The sequence below is a fragment of the Hibiscus syriacus genome, unplaced genomic scaffold (assembly GCF_006381635.1).
Source record: "Hibiscus syriacus cultivar Baekdansim isolate YM2019G1 unplaced genomic scaffold, ASM638163v2 tig00110469_pilon, whole genome shotgun sequence".
NCBI classification, from domain to species: domain Eukaryota; kingdom Viridiplantae; phylum Streptophyta; class Magnoliopsida; order Malvales; family Malvaceae; genus Hibiscus; species Hibiscus syriacus.
Window position 1 is genome coordinate 929,926 of NW_024062751.1, and position 11,152 is coordinate 941,077.

Genomic DNA, 11,152 nt, shown 5'->3' on the forward strand with positions numbered 1-11,152 from the left:
AAAAAAAGAAAAAAAAGATGCTACCTTTTATTTCATTTTCGAATCGTTTACAATAGCTTTGCTTTTGTATTTTCCGTGCTTTCCTCTGTGTTTTGTGTGTAAATCCTCCGTTACAATGGTGAGTTACAATGGCTATTTATAGTGCTTGTGGATCCTATCTTTAGGAATTTAAATAATAGTAGAACTCTATCCTATTTTTAGGAGTTTGAATCCTAACAAAATTTCATCCTATTTTTAGGAGTTTGAATCCTGAAATTATATCCTATTTTTAGGAGTTCGAATCCTAGTAAGACGAAAAATGTGTGTTGACAGTTCCCGAGACTACTTATGAGTTGAAATTGTGTTTTGAACAATAAATAATAAGCTCATTTTATTCGGTTACAAACACTCAATACCATTGCATCAAATTGTGGGTTAAAGAGGGAGAATTGGATGAAAATAGAATCCAACAGGAGCTGGAAAATACAATAGAAAAAGGCGTTTTTATACTTGAAAGAATGAAGAAAAAAATAGTGTTTCTATCAGTGAGAAAAGATTACTGAAGCAGGAATATACAGTTAAGACAAGAAGCATATAATTGAGTAGATTTGGCTTTCATCTCCCCAGTTATACTTCCTGCGTTAACTAGAATATATATGCTTATTGTGTATTTTTTTCTTCTTCTCTATGTTATTTCTTGTATTCAGTGAGCACTTGTCTTCTTCTATGTCACCAGTGATTTAAGAAACTCCATGACCTGGATGAATATGTTGATTAAATTCAATAATCCAAGCTATATTTCCATATTAAGGGGGGGAAATGATAATATTTTGTACCTCTTGTTGATAAAGAATGGCAGCGGAGTTATGAACATTGCTCGTCGTTGAAGAATCAAACCTAGAAAGATCTAGACTCGATCAAAGAATGAAGGGGAAAAAGATTGGAGGGGCAGTGGCAATTAAGGTTTTTAGAGTTTGCTGGAAATTGAATAAGAAGAATAAGATTAAAACAATAAAGATAAGGGAAAATAATAATAATAATAATAATAATAATAATAATAATAATAATAATATGATATGAATAACTTAGCCAAGTTAGGGTTTTGTTGGTGATGGACGAGAATGGTGATTCAATGATGATGATGATTGATAGATAGTTGTTCTACGAACCCTCCTAACCGCAATTGACTACGCAAACTCGATAATCGGCTCTAACCAACCCTCCTAATCGTAATGAGAAGGCAAATTGGAGTGTGAAGATCTACCTCACGAAGAACTTGAAAGAACTTAATGATGGAGAATGCTTCAAAGGCACAAGGCAAAAAACACTTGCAAAAACGAACTCTCGTTATATTATATTCAAGAAAAGATGTGATTACAATGGTGGGAGGAGCCTCCTTTATATAGGGTGAGAAGTCATTATTATAACACGACTAATGAATAAAAGATAATGTTTCAAGCCTATCCTAATTCCTAATAAAATAATAATAAACTAGGAATAATGTTTTAACTTGATCTTAATTCCTAGTAAAATAATCAATCTAATTCTAAAATATAATGCATTTAAATTATATTATAAATATTCAATAAAATTTTGAAAATTTGTAATATTTAGAAATTGATCCTTTAAGGGATTTTAAAGATATTTTCAGGATTGTCTCTGGTTGTGTCATTAATTGATCCTGAAGTTGTTTCAACTTGAGTTGTTGAGATCCAAGTAGATGTAGTAGGAATGAGAAATGAATTTCCTTCATTGAATTCTTCAATCTCCATGTGAGCATGAAGTCCCTTGCTAACGAAGGCTTGAACCATAACTTGAAGCTTGTCTTTTAGAAGTTTGGACTTGGCCCGTGTGATTGGACCTAGTGGAAGAGTCAGTCCATATTCTTTTGTCCTGTGACATGTCGTGCATGTATCATTTCCCCTTCTTTAAAAGGATTCGTCCACGAATCTAAAATATCAAAGGGAGATAGATCAAAAACATTAAAGGATGCACTTACGTCATACTCACCTGGAAAATCAATGCGGTAAGCTTGTCATTGATTCACTGAAGGACTTGGAATGGTCCATCAACAAGCGGATCAAGTTTAGATTTCCTTTGCTTTGGAAACCTTTGTTAACTTTGTTTGCAACTGCTTCGTATTTTTTTTTATTTGTTTAGCTTTGGCATAAATATCCTTGACCATCTATGCTTTCTTTTCTCCATCGATGCTTGTAATGTGATCTAAAGGAAAAAGAATGAGTTCTAAAGTAGTTAGTGGATTGAAACCATAAATTATCTCAAATAGATAATAACCTGTAGTAGAATGAATTTATCTGTTATAAGCAAATTCAACAAAAGGTAAACATTCTTCTCGATTACGATGTTCTTACCTACAACCGCTCTAAGTAAAGAACCTAGAATCCGGCTTATTACCTCAGTTTGTCCATCGGTTTGAGGATGAAAAGTGGTGGAGTATAGAAGTTTCGTATCTATCTTACCCCATAATACCTTCTAAAAGTGGCTTATGAATTTTGTATCTCGATTGGATACAATAGTGCGAGGGATGCCATGAAGTCGTACTATCTCTCGGAAGAATAAATCAGCAATATTTGTAGCGTCATTTGTTTTATGATATGAAATAAAGTGTGCCATTTTTGAAAACCTGTCCACAACCACAAAAATACTATCTCGTCCTTTCTTGGTGCGAGGTAAGCCAAGAATAAAGTCCATCGACAAATCAATCCAAGGCGAGGATGAATTGGTAAAGGAGTGTAGAAATCGTTAGGATTTACCTTAGATTTGGCTTGTTTGCATGTGATGCATGAAGCATGTACTTTTTCCACGGTTTTCCTCATGTGCGGCCAAAAGAAGTGTTCCGTGACCATGTCGAGTGTCTTTTTAACACCGAAGTAACCCATTAATCCTCCTGAATGTGATTCATGAACTAAGAACTCTCTCAGTGAGCCTTATGGGATACACACCTGTTTAGTCGAAAAAGGAATCCTTTTACAAGATAAAACTTGTTAAGCACCTATTAAACAGTGGGTGTAAATCTCAGAAAAGTCTAGGTCGGTAGAGTAAAGTTCTTTAACATGTTCAAAACCCAAAATAGTAGCATGCATTTGAGTAATTAATGAGTACCTTCGAGATAATGCATCAGCTACGATATTATCTTTCCCTTGTTTGTATTTGATTATGCAAGAAAAAGATTCAATAAACTCAACCCATCGAGCATGTCGTTTGTTTAACGTACCTTGTCCATTTAACCACTTCAATGATTCGTACAAACCAACTATTGGGCCCAAACCAAGCCAATCCAACACTCTTTTGAGTCAAGCTTGCTACAAGGCTAGAGAATTTATCCAAATCACTCTCGGTTTAATCCGAAACTACTAACCCAAGTTTTGGGGCGTTACATGGTCGGTTAACTGAATTAACCAAAATTTAAAAATAATAACTATTATATATTAAATATCTAATATTTTTGGCTTATTTGATTAATTTGGTTGGTTAATTCGGTTAAAACCGAAGTTTAAGCACCCTTAACGCTAAATAAAATATAAATATTATATAATATATTAAATATTTAATAATTTTGACTAATTCGGTTAATTAACCAATAATCGAAGTTTGAAAAAATCATTAACCATTAACCAACCGAACCCAAAATTAATCAACCGATTAACCGATCGAAATTTCAGTTCGGTCTGTTAATTCAGTTTTAATCGAATTATGAACACCCCTAATAGGAGAGCACATGCGAAGGGGAGGGGGATGCGGCGGAGTGGGGTGGGGGGAATTGCGCAGGGGAGGTTTTAAAAAAAATAAAATTATCAAAATTACCAAAGCATGACATGTGTCACTTAACAAGGTATTTTAACCATGGTTAACGATCGAACACCTAAAATGGTAACGGAGAAAAAGTTAGACACTGGATGAATCAAAAAAATAGTTTAGACACCTATTCGAGAGAAACTGTATAGTTTGAGCACTTATTTTGGTATTAAGCCAAAAAATATATAAATTAAATATATCCATTCATGAGATTATAAATTAAACCTAGGTGAAAATCATGTTCATAGTATTATTCATGTAAGTCATTTTCAAGTCCTTGCGGTCATGCACATGCCACCATCGTCGTCATAAATATCTATTTGTTTAATATATTGCATAAATAACAAAAAAAAAAACCATCGTTGACCTTTAAACTTAACCAATCGGCATGGGCAGATTGCTCTAGTTTGATGACTTGTTTGTAATTTATTTTTTTGATAATCAAAATAACCTTCTTTAGTTGTTTAACTTGTATAATCGACCCTTCAAGTATTAATTGGTAATAATATAAAGGAGTTGAGGAACAACTTAATTAATTAAGTTGCCATGCTCGAAGCGTGGCTTTAAAAAACATTGTTAACTAAATTAGAATCTCAACTAATCCTTCTAAAATGATTATACAAAGTCAATTAGTGTAAACCAATAATGTTTAAATTAATTAACCAACTTACTTTCCGGGTTGCTTCTCCGGGCAAAAAGTAATTTTAAATTAATAAATGGGTTAGTAATTTTAAATTATAGTCAATTAATATTGAAATTACAGTACATGAGAGAAAATACTTTTACATTTTAATTCTATATAAAAAGAGAATTTATCAAATAACCGCAGTGGTTAAAGGGACAGTTATTCTATCCGAAAACAATAACAACTATCACATATCTTTTACCATAATAACAATCCCCAAACCACCACTTTATATACACACACACACATGGAACCATCCGTCTTTCAATAAATTTGTAGGAAGACCTTCGCCTACCCTTCAGATATCACATTTGGAGAAGATTATTCACGGTAACCGTAACAGAATTTGTTCTCTGCAAGTCCTGCAAAATTCCGTTGGAAAAACAATATAAGAATTATAATGGGGATTGATTCAATTCCCAATTGAGTTTTTTTTTTTTTTGGGGGGGGGGTTGTCTCAAAAAAGGATGATAAACCAGCGAAACAAAACAACTTAAAGCTGTTTACCAAAAACCTTAACCTACCGAAGTAGATCCTAACAATACCTGAAAAATAAGCTCATCTGGGACATGTGGCAAAACCTCCCGTACAGTCTCCGCCATGGCAAGTATATTTGCTACACCGTTGCTTGTTGTGCGTGCAGCAGTCCTAATATGTAAACTACCAGTATTTGCAGGATATCTTCCACCGACGTTTGGAGGAGCAGATGAAGCGGATACAGCAGCTTGAGATGGGTTCATGGGCCAAAGGCTCCAAGCAGTATCTTCTACAGCAGTCTGGGCATATGTTTCTCCAACAGATGCAAGATGCCTCATCATCATATGAACTCTCCCGAGTCCAACTGATCTGGTATCAGTAGAAGGACCAGCTCCATCAACATTCTGGTTTGGCCAAGAATGCAACCATTCAGAGTCCAGTCCTGCACCCCTGCAAAGAGTAAATGATATATATCCTAATAAGCACAATAAATAATTATAAATGGTGCAACAATCTGCAACCCGTTTATAAATAGCTGAATGATTTGTTGGTTTGAGATAAAAATAAGAATCAGTTATTAAGGCGTTTGAAGCTTATAATCTCTTTTCACTCATATACACCAGCAGGTGAAATAATGCACAGAAGAGGGTTATCTCCCAAAAAGCTAGGAAATCACCTTTCACATTCCCACTAACAATGGATGAACTAATGATGTCACAAGGTTATAGTCAGGATGTAAAGCGTAAATGTTCATATCATTTTAGTAACTTCTCAAGTAAATGATTGTTCAAACGGAAAGGTATAACAACCTTTTATTCTAAGTCAAGCTATGAAGAATGATTTGAAAGAACCATACCTCCAAGGGCCACCTTCTGCAGTATTCTGCATTTGATTTGGGAATACTCCTGTAGGCAGGGTGTGACCAGGCATGTTTGGCCGATTTAGTTCAGAATTTATCTGACGGGCCAACTGCTCATTGCTTAAAGTTTCTGAGGTGCGAGAATTTGCCTCATTTTCTCTGCTTCCCAGGAAAAGTGGCTTTCTACATGTGGGACATGAGTAAACTTCATTTAAGCCTTGGTCCAACCTGGCATGGTATGTTAATATCCAGCATTAGGTTCATCTGCACACTTACAAATACACAAACCAAACTTCATAATATCATATAACCATACCAGGATCTCAAGCATGCAAGATGAAAAAGGTGATTACAGTGAAGCTTTTTAGCCTTGGCCATAGGTTCCTGTGCTTTGTGAATTTAGTTAGACCTTCAGAAATCAGTAAAAAACCTAAAAAGGCACAATAAAAACCAAACCATACCCGACATATGGCACATTCATCATCATATGCTCGTATCTCTTCAGATGTTGCATCAGGGAGTGCTCCATGAAGAGCCCCAAATGCCATTCTCAATTTAATAAATCCCTTTATACGCTTCACAATATCACTTAGCAAAGCCTGATAAAAAATATTTAATTTGAGCATAGAAGTAATGTCCACTGGGATGTCAACTTATGGATATATTGGACTGTAACATAACATAAAGAAAAACAGAAATTTACACGTATATTAAAGAAAAGAACTGCATCCACAAGATGGAATGCCATGCCATGGAGCCACCATATAAGAACATAGTGTCCGAGTGCCATTAATAGTGTTGCCATGTCAAGGAGGAAACCTAGATTACGAATAAGAATGCCCTTCCATTCCCAAAATGAACCTGCAGTGATGTGAAATTGTTAGAAGAAAATAAGTGGAAGCAGATAGAGCAGGGAACAAATAGAAAAGCATAACATCAAGAAAAAAACCTTGTATTTTCAGCAAGATGATCAAACAAGAAAACAACCATTCTAAAAATGGAAAAGGCATAGTAAAGGAATGCAAAGAACTTATGGGTTAATGAGGAAAGAAACTCATGGAAGAGTAAAATAACATTCAAGCCCAGAAAAATTAAGAAATTACAGAACCAAAGGTATAAACTTTCTAATGTGAAAGACTAGGTTATGGGTCACACTCAGACATGCAAGAAAGACCTTTGCAATTTAATTATATGGCCCTATTATTATACAGCCAAAACTATTTTAATGCCAATGACGATGAAATTATGATACCCTTAGGTTTGAAGCTTAAAACAAGACTTTACAAGCCATGACCTTCTCAATTAGAGAACCATTGAAAACACCCAGCCAACCTATCTACAAACTAAGTAATCACATCCATGTGTGAAAAGAAAAAGTACATACCGGCAGCTGATAAATCAAAAGGTTTTGCTCTTTGGCAATCAGCATTGTTCCCTGTTGAATGGAGTAATATTTCAAGCAGCTGAAACCCATGAACCAGCATAGCCTACAGAGATTAGTAGATACAACAAAGACCACCTCATCAAATCATGATCAAATAACTTTCACGGAATAATAGTATTACATAACATCCAGAATGAACATATCATTAAAAGGAAAAAAAGAAGAAGCTAATGATACCTGCATGGTCTCAAAAGCAATACTCAGAGGCTCAAAAAACAACAACAAGAACATGGATGAATTTACTGTTTTGTACAGCATATAGCTCAGCCAAATCCTGAAACACACCCACAATATAACTTAAATAATTAGAATAGATTGTGACAAGCTGAGTTGGCAGCTTGAGATGAGGAAATGCTAAAACAGGTACTCTACTTCCCTCAATCAGTACATTTGAAAGGACATCCAGAAAGTAACGAAATTAATAGATCATATATTCACTCCTAGAAGCTAGGTACTCAGAGAAAAATGTGTTTGTGGTCCACTGCTTGCAAATTTAAAAGAAAGGGTGCTTATGAATGTTTTCCCTATTTCAAAAGAAGCAAGAAATAGAGCAATACCAGAATAAATTGAAAGAGAGGGCAAAAAGAAACACTGAAAAGACACGAAAATATGCCCATGGTGTAGCAGAAGGAGAAGCATTCAAACGTTCAAATCTATCCCGGGCCAAAGCTTGAAACATCTGTATCATTTGCTCAACAAAATGTTAGGATGCATAAAATGCAATTCAATTTCTTCGGATGTGAGCTAAAACAAAACCTCCATCACAAATTAAATTATATACCTTTAGACAACATACAACAATCAACCAAATTGACCAAAGACCTGCTTGGAATACTTTTGGTGGAATTACCAATGGTAGAAAGGTCCCCTGTTTCAAAAATCATCACTATATACCACCATTAGTGAAGAAGGAAAAAAATTGAAATATGAACCTCACAAGTAAATGACTTGATTTCACCATAAAACTATCAGCTATCAAACTACAGGCAACTTATGCCAACTGACGGAAGATTTAGAGCTTCTTCTTCTTCTCTCTCTCTCTCTCTCTCTCTCTCTCTTTGTGAAGCAATTATTCAGCTCAATTACTCAATTTAGTGCTACCAATACAGAAGTAACCATTGTTCTACAGATACACAACTGGTACTCGAAAGAAAACTAGGAGACGGTATGTTTACTTCCTGGATACAGAACTGGAGGTTTGTACAATCAAGCAAACTGTTCAAATCATGTAAAACATTTACCTTGTAGATAACATAATTGATAAGGAGCTCTACTAATTTCCGAGTTTCTAAGGGGTATAACTTGCCAAAAAATACAGTCTGCACAGCAGAAAAGAAACCAATTTAATGGGACAATGTCTATAAAATAATATAATACAAATTTAACAATAAAAGGTCATTCAAATTAACATGCCCTTTTTTCGTCATAGAATAAATAACAGAAACATAAACATACTAACTTTGCTAAAATTTCATCTTCACAATTTTTGACATGGACATCTTCTCAACTCAATCACAAGATCTTCTAACGTTCTTAGAAAGACACAAATTTAATTGACATTTCCACAGCTTTTGTTAAAGTCGGGAGTGGGAATTAAAGTTCTTATCAGGTTTTTAACTGTTTACCCTTTTAAAATGACTATCCCAGAGTAATTTTCACAAAGCAGGGTGCAGATTGAACAAAAAAAAAAATTATCTTGAATTAACTTGTAACGTACATTGCTGAAAATATTTCTTCTTCAAGTTAGAACCATGTATTGCAGGAACTCAAATAGCAAACCACTGTTAAATCCATTTCTTAACACAAATAACCGTTGCATGATATTTATCTCATTGTAAAGTAAAATTTATGAATGCATTAAGGCTCATGGAAAGAGATTAAACTGACCTTTAGAGAGAGGATGATTAGAATAAATACATTGAGCACAAAATTTGCCAGCAGAGCCAAGGAGGTATAAGAACCTAAAAGGAGCTCAAGTGCACGGTCAACATTTTCCGTATGAATAAAATTCTCGCTAATTAACCCATCATTCTGAAGTTTATCAAGTGAAAATTCTGCCCAAACTTGAAGACCTATGAAGCTTAAAGCTGTGGAAACTGCTGAGATTGCCAAGTAGCTCACAGCCATCAGTAACAAAAACAAATTTTCCACCAAAACCAAACTTCCAAATTTTCATTAGAACTAAAGATCATCACTAATCGCAGGCAATAATGACAATTTTCGGATAACATAAGTAGCTCAGACTTCAATTTGTCACGCTTAACGTTAGCCAATTAAAAAAATTGCAGTTATTTTGCAACCATGAGAACCTGAAAAATAATCCCATGAAAAAAAAATTAGAAAATAACCAGCCAGCAAAGCAACATTTTAAACACACACACACCCACACAGCAAGTATTAGCAATTAATGGATTGATTGATGTTATTTTTTCAGCTTCTAAATAATCGTGTCCTTTTCAGATCTCATAAATCGGTTTCTTTGAAATATAACAGACCGAGATGGATCATAAAACATCAACGGAATTCACAATAACTAAAGTACAATCATGTTGAACGATTTAATAGAATAAGGAGTTAAACCCTAAGACGAAATTTCAAAACATCGATGACCAAATAGAATCAGGAAATGGAAATAAAATAGCAACAAAATTTAGGGAATTTTGGAGATTGCAAAAGATGGACATAAACTCATGGTTTCGTCATGCATAATCTAATAATATGGAATAATTGCTTGAGTAAATAATAGACAAAAGAGAAAAGATCGAAAGAATCCGAAACCTGATTCGATCTCATATGAGGAGATGAAGAGGAAGCTGTCACGAGACGGTAGAGGTATCAGCAAATAATCACCTGCAATTGCATGCTCTTTTTTACCCTTTTTTTTATTAATATATAGAAAATTATATTAAAATTGACAAAATAAGTTGTATAGCAGATAAAAAAAAAGATAGATAGGCGGTTAGCCCAATAATTCAATCGGGTGGATTATTTGGCTTAATAGGGTAATAGAAAATTTATTTTGGGATCTGAGGTAAATGTTACAGTGCTTATGAAATTCGTCATGCATGTGTGACAAGTTTCATGATATATATTTTTTAATGGGTCGCATCATGTGGATCTCACGACCCAAATTAATTTAATATAGCTTACGAGACTCGTCACGTCCAAATAAAAAAAAATATTTTTTTGGAATTTTTTAAATGTAGTGAAAAAATATTATTTTATTATTGATGGCCGGTGTGACGAGTTCCAATGAGTATAATTTTGAATTTGTTTACCGTTGTTAAACATGCAATTTTTTTTAAAAAAAATCAATGGAACTCGTCACACGGCATGACGAGTTCCAACGGCTACAAATTTAACATACATAACACACCCATTTCATCTCTTACACACACATAACACTCCTTTCATCTTCAATCTCTTACACACTAAACTTCTTTCTTTTAAACAAATACATTTCAAACAATGAGCAATAAATTCTACAAACTGTTGTTCATTATAATGGCGAAATTCTACAAACTGTTGTTGGTGTTGTGTTTAAGTCACATAGATCCATCAATATGATGTTCCCTATATATTTATCTCATCGCTAAATGAAGCAAAAAAATGAAAGAAAACTTAAGGCTTCTCTTTCATGTTTAAGTTATCGACACTTGATCTCCTCAAATCCAATGACATATGGAAAAGTTCAGCTTGATGATGATAATTATGTTGATGTTATGGTTGTGCTTCATCAATCATCAAATAATAATATGGTAGAAATATATGTCGAACCCACAAATACAACTGATATTCTAACCTCATCAGTACCAGCTCAAAGAACAGAAGAAACAGATCCATCTGAACCACATGCAAATGATGGTGATGATAACCTTGTTGGACTGTTCGG

At 34.2% G+C, this 11,152-nt stretch overlaps 1 protein-coding gene across 1 annotated transcript; it reads right to left on the reverse strand.

Moving 5' to 3' along the window:
• Nucleotides 1–4,564: 4,564 nt before the first annotated feature.
• Nucleotides 4,565–10,143, reverse strand: LOC120127575 (E3 ubiquitin protein ligase RIN2-like). The gene is made up of 13 exons (XM_039145435.1): nucleotides 10,039–10,143; nucleotides 9,148–9,569; nucleotides 8,502–8,579; nucleotides 8,042–8,128; nucleotides 7,818–7,939; nucleotides 7,438–7,534; nucleotides 7,201–7,303; nucleotides 6,520–6,677; nucleotides 6,278–6,415; nucleotides 6,133–6,200; nucleotides 5,814–6,044; nucleotides 5,026–5,407; nucleotides 4,565–4,842 (listed from the first exon to the last, which is right to left on the reverse strand). Exons 2-13 carry the CDS (start codon nucleotides 9,385–9,387, stop codon nucleotides 4,786–4,788), a joined length of 1,761 nt encoding a protein of 586 aa, XP_039001366.1. The 5' UTR covers nucleotides 9,388–9,569; nucleotides 10,039–10,143; the 3' UTR covers nucleotides 4,565–4,785.
• Between the last annotated feature and the right edge of the window lie 1,009 nt (nucleotides 10,144–11,152).

Coding starts and splice junctions, on each gene's coding strand:
- LOC120127575 (XM_039145435.1), bottom strand. CDS start 9,387: ATGGCTGTGAGCTACTTGGCAATCTCAGCAGTTTCCACAGCTTTAAGC. Junction 8,129..8,501: donor TCAATTATGTTATCTACAAG/GTAAATGTTTTA, acceptor TTTTTGAAACAG/GGGACCTTTCTACCATTGGT. Junction 7,304..7,437: donor TTGCTTTTGAGACCATGCAG/GTATCATTAGCT, acceptor TAATCTCTGTAG/GCTATGCTGGTTCATGGGTT.